At 40.5% G+C, this 26,717-nt stretch overlaps 2 protein-coding genes across 2 annotated transcripts; one reads left to right on the top strand and one right to left on the bottom strand.

Moving 5' to 3' along the window:
* The first annotated feature begins 9,680 nt into the window (after positions 1-9,680).
* On the top strand, positions 9,681-17,888 carry RPS19BP1 (ribosomal protein S19 binding protein 1). Its single transcript, XM_061582811.1, has 4 exons — positions 9,681-9,921; positions 10,015-10,152; positions 14,417-14,514; positions 15,561-17,888. The coding sequence occupies exons 1-4, from the start codon at positions 9,870-9,872 to the stop codon at positions 15,699-15,701; spliced, it is 429 nt and encodes a 142-aa protein (XP_061438795.1). The 5' UTR covers positions 9,681-9,869; the 3' UTR covers positions 15,702-17,888.
* A 3,845-nt stretch (positions 17,889-21,733) lies between these two features.
* On the bottom strand, positions 21,734-23,696 carry ATF4 (activating transcription factor 4). Its single transcript, XM_061639190.1, has one exon. The coding sequence runs from the start codon at positions 22,296-22,298 to the stop codon at positions 21,750-21,752; it is 549 nt and encodes a 182-aa protein (XP_061495174.1). The 5' UTR covers positions 22,299-23,696; the 3' UTR covers positions 21,734-21,749.
* Between the last annotated feature and the right edge of the window lie 3,021 nt (positions 23,697-26,717).

The following is a 26,717-nucleotide window of genomic DNA, read 5'->3' as shown; positions in this document are numbered from 1 at the left end:
TGGCACTTTCATTGACATATTTTCAGCGTCAGGTAAAGACTTACCTTTTTTCCCAGGCACTTGATAGACTGAGATTATGTTGTCTGTTATTAGTAGGCTGCCAAAACTTCCTGTGGTTGCATAGGGGTGTTGCTGTGTTGTTTTTATAGCATGATAAGATTGGTTTTTCTTTTTAACATTGTTGTAAGTTGCTTAGAGACCGTGGGGTAACAAGCTACTAATAAATCATCATCATCATCAGGTTGGCTACCGTGAAAACAGGATGCTGGATAGATGGGTCATTGGCCTGATCCAGCAGGCTCTTCTTATGTTCTTATATTATTTAAATATATAAATTGTTTGTGTCTGGTCACCCTAACAATGTACAGAAAAAGCCAGTACAGATACAGTGCTGAACTTGGATCAATGAGATCGCAGTTCAAACCTCAGCTCAACCATCCGTTTTATTTGGGGGCAAATCATGCTCTCTCAGCCTCAGTGGTCTACTTATAGTATGGGAACTCTAGTGACCAATTTTACAGTGCTGTTGCAGGATGAATAATTACTGCAAAAGCACTTTGCATGTTGTTACAGAAATAGATCATCACCATTACTCTTTATTTCATTTATGAATCACTTCCCATGAGGCTTCCCAAAGTGATTTACAAAATAATATAAGCGTTCATTATCAGTAAGTCAGTGAAACACATAACCCCCAATTCACATGCTGGCTTATGCATGATATGCACACAAGAACCCCACTGTAGGTCAGTGCTGGCCATCCTCCTTCACCAGCCTCCTCCATCATCTTTCAAAAGGCTAAGTGCAAAACATTCAGTCTGGCATGGCATGGCGACATCTTGTGATGAAAGACAGCAATGGCAATATAGACTGGTCCAAGGAACATTTTCCCACCTCCTGATGAGGTGAGGGACCAGGCCTAACTACACGTGACATTAAGTACACTTTTGAGAAAGACACTTTTATTTTTTGAAGAGCCCGTCAATCAGCAGCTGTTGCTGGTGATAAGAAGCAAACAGTCAACAGCAAATTGCAATCTCTCCTCCCTTTTCCTGTGCAGAACATGGAAAAGGGCAGTGGGGGATGGACAAACACTCCCTAGCCAGGAAGCCCCCTAACCTTCCCCCCTTCCTAGGCAACACCTCCTCTGAGCAATGCCATTTCTGGGGAGGAGGGGATTGGAAATAAGTACAAGGAAAAGAAGTCAGCACCTGATCCTAGTTTTTCATCACTGCTTCAAAAATTCCCTTCCGCTCCTCCTGTATCCCATTCTACCAGAGTTTCTCTGGCTGCTGCTATAGTTTTCTAGCTGAGGAACGTTGGTTTCTCTTTCTTTTCTTTTTACTTTTCTTTGATAATTAGAGGTGTCCTGGGAATTAGACAGGCTAATTTTCAGTTGAGGGCCTTACCACCCATCTGAAAAGGTGTACTCAGCCACATCATTTTTACCCTTTGGAGCAATATTTGCTCCAATTTATCAATAACAAAAATATCCATCTATGAGTAATTGAGGACAGAGTGCATGATGTTGCTGTTTGCTCCCTTTAAGGAAAACACACACACACACACAGGCTGCAGGTGTACTCCACCCCAGGAGAGGGGAAGTGCATAACTGCTGAAAAAGCTGACTAACAATTTACAAATATTTCAGAAAATTATTCATAAAACTGTGGAGCTGTAGGTATGGAATGACAGTAGCCTTGTGATGACATAACTGGGGAAAGCATTGCATTTCCCCATGTACCAAACATTTCACTCCGAGTGCCTGGAGAATGTGACATCCCCATAAAAGATGTGTAACCTCAAGGAAAAACATGCGGTCCATGTGCAACAAGTGAATAATAAATATGTATTTACTGTGCAAAGAAGCACATTAGGGCAGAAGAGTTCTAAGCTTTAGCATATTAGAAGCCAAAGTAGGAAAAGATTTGAAATAAATTAAAAGGAGCCAAAGAAATCTGAAAGCTCAAGTGACATGCCTGAACTGGCACAGGCAGCATTAGCTATATATCAGAAGATGGGGTATACTCTACAAGGAAGTTCTCCTAAAAGCAGATGAATCAAGTGGGGTATCCAGAGCACAGGCTTGTCCCAATTTCTTGGATGAGTTTCAGTTGGTACAGCTTGAGGACGTTGACAAGGTGCTTGGACAGGTTCATGCAACCACTTCTGTGCTGGATCCTTGCCCTTCTTGGCTAATAAAAGCTAGCAGGGATGGAACAGCCGGCTGGGCCAGGGAAATGATTAATGCCTCTCTGCGAGAGGGGGTGGTCCCTGGCTACCTGAAAGAGGCGGTAGTGAGACCACTCCTGAAGAGACCCTCCCTGGACCCAGAAAATCTTAATAACTATAGGCCGGTAGCAAATGCTCCATTACTGGGCAAGGTTCTTCAACGAGTGGTGGCAGGCCAGCTCCAGATATTCTTGGATAAGACCGATTATCTGGATCCATTTCAGTCGGGTTTCAGGCCTGGTTTTGGCACGGAAACAGCCTTGGTCGCCCTGCATGATGACCTCTGTCAGGAAAGAGACAGGGGGAGTGTGACTCTGTTGATTCTCCTTGATCTCTCAGCGGCTTTCGACACCGTCGGCCACGGTATCCTTCTGGGAAGACTGGCTGAGTTGGGAGTGGGAGGGACTGCACAGTGGTGGTTTCGCTCCTACTTGGCGGGTCGGCTCCAGAAGGTGGTACTTGGGGAACATTGCTCGGCACCCTGGACTCTCCAGTATGGGGTTCCGCAGGGGTCAGTTCTGTCCCCCATGCTGTTCAACATCTACATGAAACCGTTGGGTGCGGTCATCCGGAGCTTTGGAGTGTGTTGCCATCAGTATGCTGATGACACACAGCTCTATTTCTCCTTTTCATCTTCTTCAGGTGAGGCTGTCAATGTGCTGAACCAGTGCCTGGCTGTGACAATGGATTGGATGAGGGCTAATAAACTGATAAATAATAAATAAACAAATAAGCTCTTACTCATTTGAATGGATCTTGTGGAGGAGAATTTCCCAGTGCCATTGTTCCCTGGGAAGTTAGACCAAAATGAGAACAGGGATGAAGATTAAAGTCAAACAAAGAGACAAAATGCGTTCCTATCACCTCCCAAGGACACAAGACCCAACATATAAAAAACACATCTAAGAAATATATTGGAGGTCAGGTTATTTGCCTGGTTATCCTCATGTCTTGATGGGAGATATATAGATACACACACACCCCTACACGCATGCATGCCTCTAAAGAGGGGGAAAGAAATAACATTTAAAAGGAGACAGGAACCAAATATTGGAAATAAGAGGAGTAAGGAGCGTTTTCTTTTTCACTTGACAGTCAGAAATAACTACGTTAGATACATTCAAGAGCAAAAGCTAAGGAACTGCCTTCCATTTGCTTGCATCCAGTCATCCATAAACTCAAGAGAGGAAAACATCATTTTTCAAAGCGATGTCACCAGTTAAGAGCCCAAAGTGTCTACACCACACGCCTGCAGAACAGGCAAGTGATCCAATTCTCTTTGTAGGTAGAGCGAATGCAGAGCAAATTGCCTGGGGTTGGCAAAAACAGATAAATATGAATAATGACAGAGCTGAATGTTGACACATAATGCAATGCTATTCTAGTGAAAATGTGTAATACTGTAACTAATGGAACTGTACAGATTCAACAGTAAACTGTATTTGGTATTCAGGCTATGGAGTACTGGTATGAGAGGAACTCAGAAACTAATTAGCTCAATTTGTATTTTAAACAGGTGAATGCAAGTTGATTAAGGGCCTTGCTAATGAGGACTTTTTTAATGGATTCAAAAGATTGGGGGGAGGGAATCTTGATTCTGGCCACTTTCATGCAGCAGTTTATTGTGGCCTTGGTGCTTCTTATGCATGCAGGTTTTGTGCAATGACTACCCATTGTCATTCTCATCAAAATGTCATCCCGTATCCCCCTCCCGCCACTTAAGCAAAATTTACCATTTCAGTGGAAAAAAATAATTAAGTAAAACAACCTGCAGAAACAGTAAATCCAGATTAAATGTGCAGAGGAGAGGATATGGGGTGGCATTTTTATCAGAACGGCATTGGGTGGACACTGCAAAAAACTTGCATGCCCTAGCAGCCCAGAGTCCACAATAAACTGCTATGCAGAACCACCTTCTATTTAACAAGTACCATATAATATTTGTTCCGCATTTGCAAGGAATCACTCCTTTAGTGTGGCATGCCTAATCTTTTGCTATATCATTTTCAGTGCCTGCTGAACACATTTTTGTTTAGGCAAGCCTACCCAGACATGTAATTTTAACATGCAATCTTAACATACAATTTCACAATGTGTATCTGTTTTATATCTGCTGATTTAATTTATAGTTTGATAAATTTTATGACTCTCTGATTTTATTGAACATTTTACATGGTTTTATGTAATCTGCTTAGAGGTTTTTGTCAAATAAACAATATATAATGTTGCCAAATAAAAAAAAAATAACTAAATTTGACAAACTGCAAAGAGAAAGAAACAGCTATATTGAAGACTTCACAAATAGCATCCAAAGCCTACAATGTGAAAAAAACACGAAACAGAAATGTCAGCACTTGGTTTGTGCTTACACAGTTCCCACTCATTTCAGTGGGGCTTGTGCAAAAGCATGTCAGAGGGGACTGCAGTTAGATTTGGAGTGTTGTGGAATCCTTTGGAAATCCCAGTAAAGCTCTACAAATGTCTGCAGCTGCTTCCATCCATCCCATCTGCTTTCCAGCTCTACATCAATGACAGAGATTAAGCTCCCTCCCACTCGGAAACCTGTAATCCAGGATCAAACTGTTATTTGTCTCTCATCTTTCAAAACCTCCTCAAAAGTCATTCTTAAAATGTTCCGTATCTGCTACTTTGCCATCTTTATCTTACTCATCCTAAAAAAAACAATACTGTCCGCAGTCTGTCTCATGCATGCTTTACTGTCTCATTTTTAAAAAATAGCCAGCAAGGCAAAGAAGGGTGGGGAAGAGAGGCAAGGTGGATAGAGACCAGGTTTTGATGCAAGGGAGGCTTTCAGCCTTTGCCCCTCCCATAGTCTTGATGCCCCCCATACCTGCCACTGACACCAGTGAGTTTGCCTCCTATTGCAAAGAACAGGTGTGGAGAGTAGGATTCTGATCAGGACTGCAATGGAGAAAAAGGATTAAATTCCCCCAACCCACAGTCCCAGTCTGACCCACCCACTGTGCCAGTTTTTTGTAAAAAAAAAAAATCAAGTACACCAGGGCAGATTATGTGACATATAGTTTTGCCCTTAGACAGGCCATCCAATAAATCAGATCTGCTTCACTATATGCTTAAATCCTTATTTTTCAGGGCAGGAGCTGCCAAGTCACTGTAAAACCTCTAATTGTTGGTTAGTATTGGCACAGTAAGATGTCAGCCTACACCAAAATATAAAGGACATCTGGATCACATAAAACAATCCCATGATGGTCTCACTGTACACCCAACTCCAAACTTATCACACATCTGTTCAACCTGCATCAATTCATCTTTCAGAGTCAAGTGAATCAATCCTCATTGTACACTTCATTTAAGGGTGCTAAAATACTATGGTCTGAATCTGAACGGAGAGATTAAGAAAATAAAGCCTCAATTTTTGCAGAAAGCAAGAGGAAGACTTTTAAGTGAAAAAGTAGAGAAGAGACTTACCAAAACCTTCAAGTATTGAATCTCATTTGAGCAGTAGTGGGGTTTTTTAAATAGCTGATTCAGACAGAATAACATGACTGCTGAAAAGCACCCTGCTCGGTACAAAATACATCCTCACTAGCATTTAAGGGAATAATAAACTATGTAGCAAAATTAATTCAAAACCTTTGGTCAATAAACTCTTTAAAGAACTGGCATAAAACAATGCTGTCTGGCATGGGCAAAGCTGAGATAAATTTGATTTCTTGAGGAACAGAAAATGTAATGAGAAAATCTCTTAACGGTGCCAACATTAGCATTACAAGGACAAGGGCTACCAAAGTCACCAATTTATTGCAAGTGCTACACTGTGCCGCACATGCTAAGCAGGCTGAGATCAGAATAGAAAGAGGAACCGAAGAGAACCTGCAGTGAGGGATTGTTGGCTATCCTTGTCCAAGAAATGCCGCCCAATTGTAATTTAGATGTAATAAATTATCATTGATCTGTCTAAAATTACATTGGAAAATGTCTGCCAGATCCATTCAGCGCCCTGCCTCACAAGTTATTTCTAGCAAAGTTTTAACATGCTTATTCAGGATTCATTTTAAGTCTACAAAAAAATGAAGATCAAGAGCTTGAGGTTGCCTGCATTGATGCAGGAATCTCATTTACAGATTTTCAGAGAATATTTTATGTGGAAATATGCAAGAAAAATAGCATGTTTATGTGTTTGCATATATGGATAATGTAAATCAAAGATACACACACACACACACACAAGAAATAAGGAGGAAAAAAGTAGTGACTGCATCAGGTAAGAGGCTAGTGATGAAGAAACTAGAAAACAGTTCTTAGTCATCTGTTTTCTGAACTACCTCACAGAATTTTACCTTCTCCCAATTCAGAAGCAGTAGTGGCTCATTCCCATTGGAAACAGTGGGGCAGAATGCTGAGAGACTACCAGTAAGTGAAGCCAGAGCCAGTTATAGGCAGAGCCCATCCTCTTCCCTACTGAATTCTACAAAGGCAAAACAGATTGAGGAGGAAGAGGAAGCTGACAGATAAGGCTACCCCTTGGACAGGTTCTAAGTAAAAAAGCAGGCAGGTAGGGGATGACTGAGGACAAACTGAGGTTGGTCAGACATAGCCCCATTCACCCTGATGGAGCAGCCAGGAATACAGTATTCATGTATAGTAAAGAGGAGTCAGACTTGGGAGACAGTTGTAATAGCTATAAGTTTCAGCACGTTCCACATTTCCGTGCTTATCTGTGTGGGTTGCTCTGTCCAGGCATCCCCCACTAATGGAGTGAAGTTTGGTGTTGGGCATTTGTGTCTGGAGTTCCAAGGCCTGTTAGAATTCTACACAAAGTAGTGTTAGCAAAGCCCTGAAGTTCCCCTGTGTTGTGAAGCCAGGCTCTTCTGTGCAAAGGCTCCCTTGTGTAAAACACCCTTCCTCCCTATCTCCCCTTGTTTAGCGCTAAGTGTGCACAACCGGAGGTCACAGAGTTATAACCCTATTCCATGCACCCTGCCATCTGAGTCTCCCAGTGTGGGTGACGCTGTGCTGTGATTGGGTGCTGAGTTACACTGCATCCTATCTTCTGTCATGGCAACATGGGTGGAGCAGTCATTGATGAGAGATGCATTTTTTTATTTACTCCCATTGACAACAAGGAGAGGAAATTATTTCTGCCAGGTTTGAATTGATATAAAGTTGCAGGGTGCGATTAATGCGGACTGAATGAGTATAGGACACAGTGTAAGCGTGTGCTCCCATGTGCTGCCCACACACTGCCTGTGGCTCCAGCCCATTTCAGCCATTCTGCCAGCACATTTTTGCCGGTGGAACAGCTCTGTCAGTGAAGTGTCAGCAGCCTAATTGGCTTTCTGCTGGTGTAGACAGCCTTTTGCCAAATTCTATAGTCCCTCAGACAGCAAATCTTCAGTATAGATTTGGTGCCTAAAACCCATTTGATTAATCACACAAGATCTCTCAATAACCCCTAGGACAAGAGTGGACTGGCATGAGGCTTACAGGACCTACTTTGGAGTTTTTTACCTAAGGTCTACAAACCTGAGGTCTACAAACTGGAGGCAGCTGCAAAATAGTGGCTTGAGTTGGGGTGAGGAGGAACATACTTTTAAAATTAAGGAACAAACAGCCTCTGAGTACATGCTTAAGCTAGGAATTTATTTTCAGTATCAGAAATGAGCTCACAATCCTGTCACACACACACACACACACACACAAAACACTCCTGGTTTTCCCTGAAGCCTTTGTAAAGCCAGCAGCCCAATTTAGAAGGGAAAGAGGCAGCCTTTTCTTGGTGCAATTGTTAAACAACTGGGAGTTGCAAATCCTTGCTGATCAAGTGCAAATCTCCTAGAGATCTACCAGAAGATCCCAATCTACCTTCTGCCCACCCCTCCCCTAGGGCATTGTTTTTGATGGTTTTGAGATGAGATGAACCAGCAGTATGACTGATGCTGCCCTTCCAGAACAGCCCTTTGGCCATATGGAAAACCTAAAACTCCAGCTGGCACTTCTTATTAGGGCTCCTTATGCCACTCAAAATAATTTAATGTGAATAAGCAGATTTGAGATCAGTCATTCAAGCACAATTCTCTTGCCTTAAGGACCATCCATAAAGCATATCAAACTTGTGAAAGTCTTTTTAACCCTGCCCCACCCCGTTATCACACTTTGTCCTGTTTTAACCAATAATCAATCCTTCTTTTATAAGACCTTTGCCATTGCCTCCTTCCTCTCAATACACAACATACTTTATGGACAATTCATTAGCCCAGTGCTTCTCAAACTGTAGGTCCAATGTGTTTCTGGATGGGTCATGGGAGGGGGCTTCCCCCCACTTCACTGAGCCAATAGTTCACCATTTACTGTTGTGCAGTCCCTTTAAGCAACAGACTCGCTCTCTTCTTCCCTCCATGTCATGCCTAAGTTTTAGTCAAATTCATACTGTTTACATATAGCTATTACGTACCCAGTCAATCACTACGCTCTGCAGGTGAGGGCTTCCTGCAGATACCATCTTATCAGGAGGTCTGTTCTGCACACATAAGAAGCAGACCTTCAGTGCAGTGGCACCTTCCTTTTAGAATTTCCTCTCCTTAAATATTAGATAGGTACCATCTCTGTTATCTTTTCAGCGCCTACTGAAGACCTTCCTCTTTCAATCAGCCTTTTAAGTAGAGACCTTATCCCAGTCTGCATCAGTGTTGGAATTACTTTTTAAGATGTTTTGTTTCAACACGTTTTTAAAGATGTTTTGTTTTAATATATGTTAAAGTCTGTTTTTATGATGTTTTATGGTGTTTTTGCTCGCCACCCTGGGCTCCTACTGGGAGGAAAGGCAGGACATAAATTTAATAAATAAATAAATAAAATATTGGCATCAAAAATAAAATATAAATTTGTTCAGTGTTGGTTACAAATATTAAATTTTTGCATTTTCCATTGTGGGGGGAATTGAGCTCAACAGATGCGATTCAGTTCTGAAGTTAAGTAGGTTTACTGGGGCGCACTGTCTTAGACTATCCCTCAAATATCTAAGAAACTAAGCAGAACATTTTGATTTTAGGAGAAGCTAAGCTACTGCTCATATTGATTTTACATACTAATTTTTTACAATAATGTTTAATTGTCGGCTTGAGGGTTTGTAAAATGACTGTTACTGTTACCTTTCTGACCCTATTAAATTAAGTGGGATAAAAAATGCAATATAAATAATAGTAAAAATAAACAGCCCACCTCAGTCTACAAACCGAGGCTTCCAAAATGTTGTTAACCCTAGAAATGGGGAATATTCCAGCCACTCAGGCTACACTCCTATACCCATTTAACTGGCAGTAAGCCCTACTGAACTCAGTGGGACTTACTTTCGAGTAGACACTCATAAGACTGCACTATTTCCGCTGACGACATTTCCTCCTATAAATAATTCCTTCCCCGATCCACTCCTAAGTAGCCGGTTTCACGGACGAAACCGAGCTCTCCCCTCGGCGCAACTTCCAGCAAAACCTAAGCGGGTACGGAATAGAACTACCGGAAGTGTGGTAGAAATCAAGCAAAGCAAAACCGGAAGAGTGGTGACACCAAACACGGAAGTACGACTAACCATAGAAATCACCATAGAGCTGGAACAGGAAGAAGTGTAGTTCACGTGGGAGAAGAGAGGCAAAATGTCAGCTTCCCTGCTAAGGAAGGGTCTAGAGTTGCTGGAGACTACAGGAGGTAGCAGAAGACAGGGGGACCGAGGAGAAAGGGACAAAATTATTGTGTTCTTTACTCTAATTAGTTTCTTCTCTCTTTCTTTCTGCTGGATAGTGTCCACTCCCCGGCACAAGAGAGCAACTACTACCTCCCAACCCAGTAAGCCACCGCCGAAGAGGACGAGGAAGAAGTTTTCGCGGTCCAAAAGAGAAAAGGCTACAGTCAAAGGCAAAGTCACCAAGTCTGCGTTAGGTGAGACTGGAGAACTAAGGGGCGGAGCCCATTTTATCCCTTCAGAGAAAGAAAGAGACAATTTTAAAAGCGTCAAACAAACTTTTAGACAAGTTTACTCTGATCCATGCAGTTAATCATTAAAGCGGTATATTTATTACACTGAATAACCACAGAGATGCTAAAGTCTTAAAGCAAATTGTTTTAGCTTCTGCCTTCTTCAGCTGCTCTGATGTGTATCAAAGGAAACTGTAGCCAAGGTGGCAGTTTTAGAACACTCTGAAATATTCGGAAGTGTGGCATTTACTGTCGATGAGTGATGTCGGATATTGTGCTCCAGGTTGAGGCTTTTTAGTTTAGAGAAAAGGCGAGTAAGAGAAGAGGTATATAAAATTTTGCAAAGTGTGGAGAAAGTGGAGAAAACCTCCCCCCTCCCCAATAACTAGAAATCGGGGCCATCCAATGAAGCTGAATGCTGGAAGATTCAGTGCAGACAAAAAAAAGTACTACTTTTCACATTGCATGGTTAAACTATGAAGTTTGCTCCTACAAGATGTGATGACCACAGCTTTTAAAAGAAGATTAGACAAAGTTATGGATGATAAGGCTATCAACTACTGCTAGCTACAATGACTATGTTATCCCTTCACTGTTGGAGGCAGTATGAATCCAGTTGCTGGGAATAACAGGTAGGGAGAGTGCTGTTGTGCTTATGTCATGCTTGCCCACTTCCCAAGGTCATGTAGTTTGGTCATTGTGAGAACAGGATGCTGGGCTAGCAGAGCTTTTGGCCTGATCCAGCAGGCTCTTGTTATGTTGAGGCCATGTGGTGTTGAAGCACGAAGTCTATTTCCATTTTCAGGTTTTTACAATGTTCTTAAATCAGATGGCATCTCTGTTGCCATTTCTGATAAAGCAGAGAGGCTGTGATTATCTGAATATTTCAGCACCAGCGTTCTGTAATTGCCACTTGGCTGCAGTACCCTCTTTTCATTTCAGAGCAGCTGAGGAATGTGGAAGCTCAAATGTTTTGAGTATCTCTGTTTTGCTAGTCACTATAAAACATAACATTTGGTTCCTAAAGTGCTTAACATACCTAAGCCTAAAAAAATTACCTTTGCTGTACCTACATTTAATGAGTAGAATTCCAGCTTTCTTGCTTTGGTATGAGACAACAACCTTGGTGCACTTGAGGAATCTAAAAAAACAGACTCTCAAGAGATCTCAAACCACATTTGGATAGTAATCCTGTGTATATTTGCCTGTACTAAGATGCTGTGTTGTTCTTTCTAACTCAGGTAGCAGGTCTTAAAATTCTGAGAATTTTAGTACAGTAGGGCCCCACTTTATAGCGCTTCGCTTTACGGCACTTTGCTAATGCAGCGGTCTCAATTAGACGAAATTAGACTAAAGCCCCACTCATACAGCACTTGTTCTGCTTTTATGGCGGTTTTCAGGTGTCGCACGCCGTTCTAGTGAATGAGTTCCGCTTTTCGGTGGGGGTCTGGAACGTAACCCACCGTATGAGTGGGGGCCTACTGTATTGTATAGCTAGATTTCTATGGCAATACAGATCAATGTACTGATTTGCTGTACATGAGTAATAAAAATGTGCTTTCAAAATGGCAGACAAATGTAGCATTTGAAGCTGACACTTATAATTCTTAAATGAGGCATTTCAACAACTAAGGCTGCAATCTTAACCCCACTTACCTGGGTGAAAGCCTCATGGAATTCAATAGGATGTACTGCTAAGTAGACATTATTAGAATTGCACAGATAATCCCCATTAAAAAAGCTCTCCTTAGTATAAACAACCAACTTGGAGTTCTTTCAGTGTGCAGCTTACTTTTTTGTCAGTTGTGGAACAAATCTCATCCACAGTGTGAAACAGTGGTAAATCAGGGGCATGTGCAGGCAGTTTTGCTTTGATGTGGTTTTGCAATCTAGTTTAACAAGGCAAGGAACAAAGTGAGGTGTGGTGCCATTCAGGACCAGAAAACAGTGGCATACACTTTGCTTTCGGCACAACAACAGCCATTGTCATTTGTAGCATGTTATTTATATTTTATACTATCTTTCATAAAATCTCAAAGCAGTATACAGAGCTAATGTTAAAAACACAACAATAAAACTATAAACGGTATACAAAATAGTAAAATATCCATAAACAATAAATACGTATATGACAGTTTGCAGATATGGACATTTCAGAGGAAGCTGAAAAGATAAGGTGACTTTTGTCCCAGCTGGAGCTGGTTGAAAAAACTCTTGTATACTTATATATATATATATATATATATTTAATTGTTTTTTATATTGTTTTGAATTTTAAAATTGTGTTTTAAATTGTTTTTAAAATATGTTTTTAAATTGTATATTTGTTTTAATGTTTTTGATTGCTGTAAACCGCCCAGAGAGCTTCGGCTATGGGGCGGTATACAAGTGCAATAAATAAATAAATAAATAAATATGTACATGGGAAACTATGAGTGAAATGACTGAATATTTTTCAAGGCTGTAATATTGCATTTCTACAACAAAGGCTCTTACCATATATGGAAATCCAGATGTCCAAGATGGATTTAGAAAGGGAAGAGGTTCCAGAGATCATATCGCAAAAATACGTTGGATAATGGAAAGGACCAAGGAATTTCAGAAGAAAATCACCCTATGCTTTATAGATTACAGCTAAGCCTTTGACTGTGTAGATCATGAAAAACTATGGAATGCTTTAAAAGAAATGGGGGTGCCACAGCATCTGATTGTCCTGATGCGCAACCTGTACTCTGGACAAGAGGCTACTGTAAAGACAGAATATAGAGAAGCTGATTGGTTCCCAGTCGGAAAGGGTGTGAGAAAGGGCTGTATTTTATCACCCTATTTGTTTAATCTATATGCAGAACATATCATACGGAAAGCAGGATTGGACCAAGATGAAGGAGGTGTGAAAAGTGGAAGGAGAAATATCAATAATTTAAGATATGCAGACGATACCATACTGTTAGCAGAAACCGGTAATGATTTGAAATGAATGCTGATGGAAGTTAAAGAGGAAAGCACAAAAGCAGGACTACAACTGAACATCAAGAAGACTAAAGTAATGACAGCAGAACATTTATGTGACTTTAAAGTTGACAATGAGAACATTGAACTTGTCAAGGATTATCAATACCTTGGCACAGTCATTAACAAAGACAATAGTCAAGAAATCAGAAGAAGGCTAGGACTGGGGAGGGCAGCTACGAGAGAACTAGAAAAGGTCCTCAAATGCAAAGATGTATCACTGAACACTAAAGTCGGATCATTCGGATCATGGTATTCCTGATCTCTATGTATGGATGTGAAAGTTGGACAGTGAAAAAAGTGGATAAGAGAAAAATCAACTCATTTGAAATGCGTACTGGAGGATTGCTTTGCAGGTACCATGGACCACAAAAAAGACGAATAATTGGGTGTTGGAACAAATTAAACCAGAACTATCACTAGAAGCTAAAATGATGAAACTGAGGTTGTCATACTTTGGACACATCATGAGAAGACATGATTCACTAGAAAAGACCATAATGCTGGGAAAAACAGAAGGGAGTAGAAAAAGAGGAAGGCCAAACAAGAGATGGATTGATTCCATATCGGAAGCCACATACGTGAACTTACAAGATCTGAACAGGGTGGTTTACAACAAATGCTATTGGAGGTCGCTGATTCATAGGGTTGCCTTAAGTCATAATCGAAGGCACATAATAACAGCAAAATATTTCATATTCAGGCATTTCTTCCTGTTTTTGTATTTGTTAGTTGCATTTGTCACTTAATGACTGAAATTGTATATTCATATAGAGTTAAGTCAGTACTGTATTTCTCCACTACCATAGCATCCCAGGCCCTTAGGCTGGTCAGAATATTATATTTAAGATCCTGGTTTTTTTGTGATTGTCACCATTATCTGTCTGAAGTAACTGAAATACTCACATTAGTAAAGCATTTTGCTCTCCTCATAGGGAATTGATAAGCTCTCTGTTCTGTCTCATTAATGGTTCTAGTTGTTCCAACAAAAGACTGCTCTATCTGTAGTTTTAGATGTATAGCCTATGCTATACCATATGATGGGCAAGGATGTTTTTCATCCTGGGCCACAAGCGGCAGCCAAACATAATGCAAACAGAAAAAATCAGCCTTAGCAGCATAATCCTGTATTCCAGGTGGGCAGGCTGTTCCTATTCTCAACTCATTGTCTTATTTTATCTAATAAACATATTTACAATTATTCTCTTATCTGTCCCAGAGGAGTACAAGAAACATCAGGCTGTTGACCACTTTCAGGAGAATATGAAGTACATGTTGAGTAGTCATTTCATGACAAACAGCACCATCACTCAAAAGGTGAGTCTTCTGTTCATTGACTCTCATAGCTTATTTGGGGGGCAGGGGTGAAGAACAGGTCCTCATTTCTAGTGTTGTGTTTCCTGCCTTGTGCTTGACACACTCACCCATCACCACCACCAATCTTTCTGCTTTGGAGATCTTTTTTTTTAATCCTAATTGAGTTGACAGACTCACCTGGAATGGGAGTTTTATATGATGTGTGTAGTGTTAGAAAAACGAACATGGTTCTACACCTGTACTCGCAAGGTATCAGTTGAAAGGAAACCTCAGAAAAAAGGGCTGTAACTCAGTCACAGAGCACCTGCTTTGCATGCAGAAGATCCCAGGTTCAATCTCCGACATCTCCAAATGGGACTGGGAATGTCCCATGCCTGAAATCCTGGAGACCCATTGCCAGTCAGTGTGGACAGTGCTGAACTAGACCCCAATGTTCTGACCCGGTATAAGGCAGCTTCCTAAGGTTAGGGCATGTTGAGAAAGAACTTGTGTTCCCATTTGATAAAAACGGTAAAGCAATAGGAATTGGAAGGTATGTGGAGGAACATAATGTCGCAGTGGGAATGCAAGTTCCTTCTCAACAGGCCCTAACCTAATCTTTTTTTTTTCCATCTGAAATCCTGGAGAACTCCTGCCAGTCAGTGTAGACAATATTGAGCTTGATAGACCAGTGATCTGATTTCATTTAAGGCAGCTTCCTATGTTTCTATGTTGCACCCAGCTGGCTCTCTTAACTTCCACTTCTTCCTCTGTTCAGTTAGTATTGAGTGCAAAACAAGCAGAAGTCTTAGCAAGCACTTTTGAAAATTAGACCGTGGTTGAATTTCTGTACTGGTAGGTATAGTCTTTCTGGACTGAATTTCCTTAACTTATTCTGAAAACATAGTATAGACTTTCTTGGCTCTTTTTGAACACTGTGTCAGCAATCTGTGCTCAGCTGTTTTAGTGGAAGCAAGTTGGATTGAGACTTGGGAGCTATACGTGGTTTTACAGTATTAATAAAGGTTGTATGTAACTTCTCATTTCCCCTTGTTTTGTGTCTGAAGGTTTTGGCCCAAAACAGAGGCAGGAAAGCTAGAGACCGCTGTCAAGAGGAGACAAAGAAGAAGCCTGAAGGCACTGTCTTCACTGAGGAAGACTTTCAGAGATTTGAGAGAGAATATTTTGGGGGAGCTGGAGCAGTCTGACAAAAAAACCTGGTGCGTCACATTATTAGAGGGAACATCAAAGATGAGGATGCTTCCTTTTTATAAATGATTAGGAGCCACACTTTACTATAGGAGGCTGAGGCATTTTTTCATCTAACTCATCTGGGCCTCTCATCAATGATGTCATAGTCTGATCTCAGATCTGGATTCCACGCTCTGTCACCAAGAAAACATGATGCCCAGTAATTGACTACTTTGGGATTTATGTTTCTCTCTCTCAAATACTTTCTCAGTTGTGTGAGATGTTGGCTTGAACCAGATTATTCCCACCCACCTGCAATAGTTAAGAGGCCTCTGGTGACTTAAAGTGCTGTTTCATGTAGAAGAGGGAGAGAAAAATGGAATGTAAATGTTGGGACAAGGGAAAGAACACTCTATAGTGCAAGCACACAGTTAATATGGAGATCTAGGTTTAGCGCATCACAAAATACATCTGCCTCAGTCCTCTTTTAAATGTAACAAACAGCATGACAATAGCTGAAAAAGAGTGGGAATTAAAAGTACTGCCTTTGACAGGAATACCACTACAAATACTCCATAAATATATGTATATTGTTATACTTGTGTCTGCCCACTTACAAAGAAATTACAGCAGTTTACATATAGTTGCCTCCCACATCCCATGCGATCACCCCTGAAAAGCATCTTAAGTTTCTACATTGAGTGTAACGTTCCTTCTGCTAGTAAATGGAAAAAGGTCTCTAGGTGACTATTTCTGAAAATCAGTTGAGGCTTCCAAGCTGACGATTGTTTCTTTTTGTTATACCACTAAATAGTCCAGGAATACCTGATGCTGCACTACTGTTGAAGCTAAATGCAGTCTACTCACAGCACCGTGTAGAAGGAAAAAAAGTTTTAAGGACTGCAGACCTTGTGACCTTGTAAACTAGAAGTGCTCAGTGTACTTGGGCTAAGTCATGCTGGGACTAAATCAGGCGTTGGAGGGTAGTTGATAAATGTGATTTTTTAAATGGTCAGTAATATAACAATACCATTTTTCATAACTGCAAAGTTGCTATGTCAAAGTACTAGCATGTGTGCTTTACTAGTTGCTTTTAAACAAGTTGTGGAACTGTCTAAAATGGAGATGGGGAAGCTGTGCCCCTCCACATGGTGTTGGTCTAAAACTTGCATAATCTCTGAGCACTGGACAGGTTGCCTGGGGCTGATGACACATGAAGGGCCACAGGTTTGCCTCCCCTTCCTCAACAGTGAGCTGATTATTCAGATATGTACATCATCTGTACCTCCATCTGTCAACTTGCTGTTTAGCACCATCAAACAGCAGTAATGTAAACCGTAGTTTGCTTTAATGAGGGATCTGTCTGTCACTCTTGCCTGGCAATACATTGCATACCCAAATCTAGACAATGCCATTTTATGTAAATTCATGGGTATGGTTGGTGTTAATACCCAGCCATATCCTTGGGCAACTGCTGGGGCCCTTGTGCAGCACTGAGCAGCAAAGTCTAACTGCCATATTAATTTCTCACAATGCCACAATGTAACATCATTCAAGGTTACTATTAGGAATTAAAATGGCAGCTAGACTCAGCCACATGGTATGGTTTGTAGGACTCGGCAGAACTCTATGACAGCTACATAAGCCCAGAGGGGTTTTTGCTTAGGGCCTCCTCAAACCTGGAGCTAGCCCTGTTGGTGGGAGGTCCAGCATCCTTGTATTTGAGAATGACCTTGTCAAAGAAGCATTGTTGGCAAAAATAACCTCTCTCCCCAAAAAGGATGTGAATAATAATAAATAAACCATAACATAACATAAACGTTCCTTCAAGTTTTCCACCTATGTGGGCCTTTATTAATTTAATCGATTTGGGCTCAAATTACTTGTAAAATGTGCTTGTGTGCAGTAAATTGTCAGAAGGTGGCAATAGTGAAGTAACAAATGGGGAGAGGCTGTAACTAGACAGGGAAGCCTCTGCCTTCACCAGTTTCCAGGTAGCGCCAGGAGATCATGAAACTGTGGAGAGTCACTGCCAGTTAGTGTTGACAATACTGAGCTTAGAGATGTGAAGGACCTGAAAAAAACTGAAAAAATTCCGGGGGAAAAACATTTTTTTCTGTAGCCTTTTCTTTCTGAAAAATTGAAAAAAATGAAGAAAAAATGGATTATGGAATGTTTTAACATGAATAAAATGTTTAATTGAATCTTGGTCCCACCCTTTTTCTCAGTTCTTTTTATGGGAATGGATGCTTTATGTCTGCTTGACACTGTGGAGAACTATTTCTCAAGTTTGTTCGACACTGGTACATGGCAGATCATCTTGCCCAATTATTGCTCCACTTGCTTCCCAGTTAGCCAACACAATTTTGTCAATGCAAGCACATGCTGGCATATAGCATTAAGCACATGCAATCCACATGCTGTAGTTTGAGGAAAGGCAAGGAGAAGTTATGCCAACCCCGTTCCTATCGCTCTCCCTACCACTATAAAATGTTTCCACTCTAGCCCTTGCTCAGGAACACGAGTTTAGAGCTACAAAAAGGAGCAAAATACAAACAGGATTGTATTACTATAGCACACCCTAATTGGTAACTGCCAGTGACTTGACACCCCACCCACCCCAATCTAGCTTTCTGCCCGGAGTAGCAAGTCGAGACTGTGCTAGGCATGGTAATTTGTTCTTGTCTTCTGTATTTGTTTATATAGAAAGGTGCAGATTTCATTTAACATCCCAAGGGCCACATGGACAAAGAAAGCTGTTTGTTACTGCTTTTCCCCAGCCCAGTAGGTAAAGCGTCAGTCAACAACAGGAATGGAGAGCTTTCAATTCAATTCAGTATTAACCCATTTCCTTTATCACACATGCAAACCCTTTCAAAATTGTAAAATGGTGTTTTGAAACAGAAGTAGGATTCCAAACAAATCAGACTACAATTGCTATTGCTAAATTAAAAATAGGCCTTTCACATGAAACTATGGACTGCTCTGTTCAGCACTTTTGCTAGCTGTATCTGGCCAAATAGCATCCTAGGTACACAGCTACAGTAAAACGGCAATTCAAGTTGCTTATGACAGCAAGGCCCATGCTAAAACCGTAATCTTAGAACTATTTGTTGATTTTACCTATTAGTCTACATATGAACATCCAAACAAGCACAAGTAGTACTTTCTATAACTAGAGTGACATGACAAGACTGCCAGAAGTGGCTTGCTATTTTTTTCCTAACCCTATCCAGTAGAGTTGGCTTTGTTTTTCCCAACACAATCCAGTCTTTATTTTTTTTTAATAATTTTTATTCAAATTTTTCAAAAGACAAACAAAACAAAGTCAAAAAACATAACAATACAACAAAAAAATAAAAATAAAATAGTTGACTTCCGATTTGTCGCAGATCAGCTATAAGTATATAATATACATCAAACCTGTCCCTTAATGTATACATACAGGATCACTTTTCTCCATAGGCTGTCTTAGTTAATCGTCAAATCCCAATATCATCATTTTATTTTGATCTTTCAACAAAAAGTCTAAGAGAGGCTTCCATTCCTTAAGAAATGTATCTGTCGATTTTTCTCTAAGTAGACATGTCAATTTATCCATTTCTACTAAGTCCATTAATTTCAATAGCCATTCTTCCGTTGTTGGTGTTGATTCCATTTTCCACTTTTGTGCATATAATAATCTTGATGCCGTAATCATATATAATATTATTCTTCCATATTTCTTTTCTATTTGTTTATCCATAAAACCCAATAAAAAAAATTCTGGTTTTGACTCAATATTTATCTTTAGAATTTTTTGCATCTTCCTACCTATCTGTGCCCAAAATGATTTTGCCTTTTTACACAGCCACCACATATGATAAAATGATCCTTCTTGTTGTTTACATTTCCAACAAACATTAGAAACATTACTATACATTTTTGACAACTTTTCTGGAGTCATGTACCAACGGTACATCATTTTATAGAAATTTTCTTTAAGATTATAGCATAGTGTAAATCTCAAGCCTTTTTTCCACATATTTTCCCATTGATCCATTTGTATGTTATAACCAAAATTTTTTGCCCACTTTACCATACACTCTTTTACTTGTTCTTCCTCCATATCCATTTTCAGTAAGAGTTTATACATTTTCGCAATTATATTTTCATCATTTGTACACAATCCTATTTCAAAATCAGATTTACTTATTTCAAACCCATACATTTTCTTGTCCATTTTATATCTTTCTAACAATTGTAAATAGGCAAACCATTGAAAACTACATCCTTCCTTTGTCAGTTGTTCTCTCTCTTTCATTATATATTCTCCATGTACATTTTCTAATAGTTCTTGATAAGTTAACCATTTCTCTTTTCCAGCCATTTCTCTTCTGTAAAACGCTTCTTGACTTGAGACACATAATGGTATTTTCGAATAAAACCTTGGTTTATATCTATTCCATATTTTCAACAGAGGACGTCTTATAAAATGATTGTTAAAGTCTACATTTACTTTTACTTTGTCATACCATAGATATCCATGCCATCCCCACTTCAAATTATGGCCCTCCAAATCCAATAGTCTTTTATTCCTCAATAAGATCCATTCCTTTATCCAGACTAGACAGCAGGCAGCAAAATAAAGTCTCAGATTTGGTAATCCCAGTCCTCCTCTTTCTTTGGCATCTTGTAGTAGTTTAAATTTAACTCTTGGTTTTTTTCCTTGCCATACAAATTTAGAGATATCTTTTTGCCATTGTTTAAAAGGTAAATCAGAGGATATTACAGGTATTGTTTGAAACAAAAACATCATTCTCGGTAATACATTCATTTTTATCACAGATATTCTACCCATTAATGACAATTGTAGTTTATCCCATTTTAGCAAATCTTTCTTAATCTCTGTCCATAATTTTTCATAATTATTATGAAACAACTTTGAATTTTTATTTGTCATAATGATACCTAAATATTTCAACTTTTTCTCTATTGTAAAATCTGTCTTGTCCATTAACTCTTTCTGTTCTCTTAAAGTTAAATTTTTCACCAACATCTTTGTTTTTTGATTGTTGATCTTAAATCCTGCTAACGGTCCAAATTCTTTTAATTTGTCCATCAATACATTAATTCCTTCCAAAGGGTTTTCTAGTACAATTATCAAATCATCAGCAAATGCTCTCAATTTATATTCTTCTTTTTTTATCTTTAATCCCGAAATCCTTTTATCTTGCCTTATATCTCTAAGCAGCACTTCTAAGACCAGAATAAATAAAAGGGGAGATAATGGACATCCCTGTCTTGTACCCTTTTGTATTTCACATGAATCCGTTAAATCTCCGTTAACAATTATCTGAGCCTTCTGAGATGTATAAATCGATCTAATCCATTTTATAAAATTGTCTCCAAAATCCATTTGCTCCAAAACCTGAAACATAAATTTCCAATTCAAATTATCAAATGCTTTTTCAGCATCTAAAAAAATCAAAGCTGCTTGTTTATCATTTCGTTGTTCTAAATATTCCAACACATTCAAGACATTCCTGACTTTGTCACGTAATTGTCTTTTAGGTAAAAACCCTGATTGATCTTCCTGGATAAATTGTTGCAATATTATTTTCAATCTTTCTGCCAAGATCGTTGTAAAAATTTTATAGTCATTATTCAATAGAGATATTGGCCGATAATTTTTTGTTCTAGTTAAATCTTGCTCCTCTTTAGGTATTAATGTTATGTTAGCATTTTTCCAACTATCCGGTATCTTTCCCTCTTGCAGAATAAAATTCATTGTAGACTGTAAAGGTAGCAAGAGTTCTTCCTCCAAACATTTATAATACATTGCAGATAACCCATCTGGTCCTGGCGCCTTTCCTAATTTAATTTTGTTTATAGCTTCAATCCAGTCTTTATTTTTATTTGTTCATTTCGAATTTCATTATATTCAAGAGACCAAGCCTGCTTTCAAATGTCCATCCTCAGTACACGAGACAAATGCATACTACAAAATAATTTATTTAAGCATTGATACACAACTGTTTGCACCTAGCTCTTATATACATGCATGTAATATCTACTTGACTACCCTACTCTGGGACTTTAACTTTTTTACCCTTGGCATTCCGGACCTCTTCAATTAGATCTTTCAAATACTGAATTTCTTTGCTTAAGGCATCTGCTTTCTCCCTCAAGGTCTCATTCTCCTGCTCTAGTTCTTTACACTCTCCTGATAAGGCCTCTTGCTCTGCCCTTTTCTTTTGCCAATACCGTGTAGCTGCCGTCTTATTCTGTTCCATCTTCTTCAGTTTCTTGTCTATTCTCTTTTCTCCCTTCATCTTTATTGACACTGACTTCTCTGTAGGGTGATCATAAGGCTTGGGCCGCACAGGTCCATCATGCAGGACTGTAGCTGATTGGCTATCACTGAGGGAACTAACAGAAGTGGTAGGACTCTGCTGAGGGGACCCCAGGTAAGATTCTGGACTCATGCATATTCCACTATCATTATCAGAATGTGCTTCATCCTCTTTCTCACACTTGGGGATGGTAGTATGGGGTGGTAGCATAACATCTGGATGCCGGCCAAGGCTTGCTCTGCCCAGTACCGGAATTGGTATGGGGTGGTAGCATAACATCTGGATGCTGGCCAAGGCTTGCTCTGCCCAGTACTGTGATTGGTATAGGGTGGGAGCTTGACATCTGAGTGCCAGTCGAGGTTAGCTCTGCCCAGTACCGTGATTGGTATGGGGTGGTAGCATACATCTGAATGCCGGCTAAGGCTTGCTCTGCCCAGTACCGCAATTGGTATGGGGTGGGAGCTTGACACCTGAGTGTTTTACTTTAGATTTATTCAGTTTAATTTCCTTTTTTCCCCGTGTTTTATTTTTTTAATTTTTTTTAACCAGGAGGGGGCGCTGGACGGACTGAGCTAGGATGTGGGGAGGGTGGTTGCAGCAGCCCCCGCCGGCCAGCTGTTCGCCAGCTGCGACGCGGTTAGTGCCGAAAGAAAACAGGACGCGCCACGTTGCCCTGGCCAAAGGCAAGCGGCAGCAGCCACGAAAAGCAGCTGAATGGGCTGCGCTGGGCCCGATGGCCAGCTGATCGCCGGGGATCCCTGTTAAAAACAAGCGGCCGCAGCCGCAAGGAAAGTAGCAGCTTGCACCCGGCGGCGCGACGGCGGCGGAGCCGAGAAAGGATTGCCGCGTTGTCCCGGTAGGGCGAGCGGTGGCCCTCGCAACGAGGGCGTCACGCCGCGCCCTGGTGAGGGCGCCGGGTGGGGGGGTGCCAAACAGCCGCTGCTCCGCCCCTGGTTGGAGGAAGTGGGGGTGAGCTGTGGTGCCCCGACTGGCAAAGGCAAGCGACAGTAGCCGCGAAGAGGAAACTGTAGCGGGTGCGCTGCGTTGCTCCGGGTGGCGGAGGCAAGCGGAAGGAGGCGGGGGCCGAACAGCTGGTCGGTCGACAACCAACTAATGCGCGGTTGAGCGAGGGGGGGGAACCGCCGAAGGGCTGAAAGCTCGGGTGCTCCCGTTGCGCTGCCCCTGCCCCGGCAAAAAACCAAGGTGGAACCAGCGGTGGGAGCCGCCAAAGACAATGGGATCCCCCAGCCAGGACACAGGCCGGGAGAGTGGTGGTTGTGCTCTCGATCACGCGGCCCCGGCACCTGTAAGAACGGTTAAACGGCCAAGCAGCAAATGGATAAAAAAGGTGGGGAAGAGAAATCCCGGCTGCCGAGGAACATGGCCCGGAAAATAAGCTGGCTATGTTCCAAAACACTTGGCCTGGCCCCCGTTAAAGGGACAAAATGGCGCTCGTTCGCGCCAAAAATTTAAACAAAGCGAAAAAAGGTGAGGAAAAACTGCTGGGAAGTGGGGAGAGGAGGGGTTCCCAGCCCCCATACCCCGAATCCGGAGAGAGAAAGAAAAAACCGAAACATAATAATGGGAAAAAAGGGTTTAGAAGCACTCACGTAGGGAGTAAAGTCTAAGACATCTGCCTTGGACCAGGACAGGAAATGAACTGGGGCCTGCAAGCCAGCGACGCCCCCTCAAGCGTCAAGCTTCAGAAGATACAGAAGACCTCTTGGTTGCCAGGCCCGGCCTCCAAGAGGTCTTATGTATCTTTAAAAGTTGTACAGGGGGAAGGGAGAATTCCACCTTGTGGTTTTTCTCATTATAGTGTTGCAAGAACACCTGCACTTGGCTGACTTTCTCTTCTCCTAAAAATACAGGATCAGTTTCAGGCCAGGAACCTGGCAACCCTAATACTGATCCATATACTGAGGAGGCTTAATGACCTGCCATGTGAAACAGTGCTCTGAGGGGAGGGGGTGGAAATAGTTGTACAAATGCTTTGACCTCTCTTCCCCTACTGTTCCCTCTCTGTTTTTATCACTAACACTGCATAGATCTTGCTTCAAGGGCCCCATTCTTCCAGTCATAGTGTGCCAGTGTTTTCAACACAACCATCTACTATTCTTCTCTTCATCCAATTTGTAACCTGACCATTTTTTCTTCAAGAGGCTGAGGGCAGCATATATGGAGTTATCTCCCATTTTATCCTCACAACCCTTCAAGGTAGACTAGCTTAAAGGTCATCTAATGAGCATCATAACTGGGCAGGAGATTGAGTCCTATTCCAAGTCCAACATGTCTTGGCCTCAAATATTTAACAAAATTTGTATACTGCTTAACTGTAAATAACACCTCTAAGTGGTCTACAAAGAAAAGAAAATATACATTAAAACTGTTGATACAAATCAACATAAAACAAGTTTATAAAAAAGCGAAATGAATAAAATCAACACAAGTTTAAATTATAATCTAAAATTACAGATTAAAATATATATCAACTTTACATATCTGGATGGATTTGCATAACCAGAAAAGTTTTTAGCAGGCGCTGAAAAGAATACAGTAAAGGCACCTGTCTAATGGCAACACTAAAAGAACAATTCCTTATAAGTGTGGAATGAACACTATGTCTTGTGGCACCCAGTTTCTCAAAGATAAAATGATATTGCAACCACCAAGCCAGCCCTGGCACCATAGCTGGACAGCAAAATCAGATTTAGCTGGCTAAGGAGCAGGTTTGTTAGCTTAGAAAAAGACAGCCACAGAATACCTGCAGCAGTTGCTGGCGTCTACGAAAGATAATTATTTACTATTACTTAGTCTCTCATTGAATATATCTTTGAAGATCTAGGGATGAAAACCTCTTGATTGAACTGGTTCTTGTTATCCTATTGCAATTCCATCGACTATTATTTACAAACACCTGTTGTATTTTTTTTCATGAGATGCAATTCTTTAAAGGTAAAGTCATTTTTGTAATTTTGCCATACTATTAACAACTTGTGGCAAAATCATGTAGCTCCTTAAAGCTTTAGTGTTTCAGAATTAAGATGAAATATAAAGTGTTTACAATTGTGCTCTGGACTTTTTAGCCTTTTAAGCTAAGCATTGGCCTGGAACACAGCCCATGAGTTTTCACTGTTAGGTAGAAATATTAAACGACTTCTGACAGGTATCCCCTATGCTCATCTTCTCTTTCCCCTTTATGAAATAAAAGTCTTCCACAGGATGTAGAAAGAAGAAGTTCATTGCCCAAGACTGAAGAAGGGGGAAATAATCGCTAGGCGGACACATCAGCAGCTGTGGTTTTCACTGACAGAATAGCAATTCTATTTGCTTCAAAGGTCATACAAGATTTTATTGACTGATACAGGTCAAATTGTTACTGTACTTTTTTAAAAAACCTGTCCAATTGCCTCCAATTGTCATTTCTATAAATTTAGTCTGGTTAATTGAAGACAGATTACATCAAGGTTCTCTCACATATGTGCAAACATATATACTGCTAGGCTAAAACATACTCAATTGTGTGTATATATGTGCAAAAATATATATTGTTAGGCTAAAGCATACCTAGGCCCCAACAGTATTGATTTTTATTGTACAAGTATATATGTTTTGCTCCATGGCCTTAACTAGATTTGTGCATATACAACTGATCTGTGAACGGAGTGGCAAATGGGAACGTAGCTGAAGAATCCACTGGTACACAATGGCAATACCTTGCTTATTTACCTGTGCAAGTATTGAAAAGCTCACTGGGTTTTTATTACCATTAAGGTCAACATATGCAGTATTTCAGATGGAAAAATACTTGTACAGAAAGTGTGCCAGCTATTTTAACACTCAGAATGCTAAAAAAACTAAAATTCTATCTTAGTTATATCATTTGCTCTCTGTCAAAGAAGAATCCCTCAAAACACTTCAATAATACAGAGAATTTACTCCAAATGTTTAAAAAACTGAGGGGGCTGTACCTTCAGTTTATAACGGGATGCAGCTATTGCTGCATGTACGATTGGTTAGGCAAGTGGGTGGACATCATCTCAGTATGCTAACTGGCTGGTGTTAAAAAAAATCCCTCTTTTAGTGAATGCCTGTTCTTTTAAGTGAAAATAAAAAGGTCACTCTAATCACAGCTAAATCAATAGAAATTAAATGTAAACCTTAACCCCTATCCCAAAAGATAATAAATCTCTATGAAAGAGCTCATTGTGGAGTTGAACAAGACAAGTAAGTTAACTAGTAAAAACTGACTTGCCCTGTGTTACAAAGAAAACACATTCTTAGCATTTGTGCTGGTGAAAGATTCCAGATAGAAATTCCCTGTCCCTGTGCAAAAATCAATTAATTCAAATATCTTGCCTTGATACCTTAGAATTGCCTTCTGTGTGAACTGTGAGTGGGCATGAAATGTCAATATGTTCAGTATTCCACAGGAAAACCACTAGTACCTAACCTGAGTAACAACATTTCTCCATTCTGACAATAACCTTGTAAAAATCCTAATTTATAGGTGGAAAAATGAGGTTGGACGACAGAGACTTGTGTTCAAATTGCCTGGGACAAGTCTATGTCCAAGATTATCCCTCCCCTTTAACCACTTATTTTCTCTCTGTTGTCAGATACATAAAAAGAGGGCCACATTGATGATCTGACACAATCACTAACTCTGGTTGCTGGAAAATCATGCCCCCCCTCCCC

Source organism: Rhineura floridana, chromosome 8 (genome assembly GCF_030035675.1).
Source record: "Rhineura floridana isolate rRhiFlo1 chromosome 8, rRhiFlo1.hap2, whole genome shotgun sequence".
NCBI lineage: Eukaryota > Metazoa > Chordata > Lepidosauria > Squamata > Rhineuridae > Rhineura > Rhineura floridana.
This window is presented reverse-complemented; position numbering and strand designations above follow the sequence as displayed.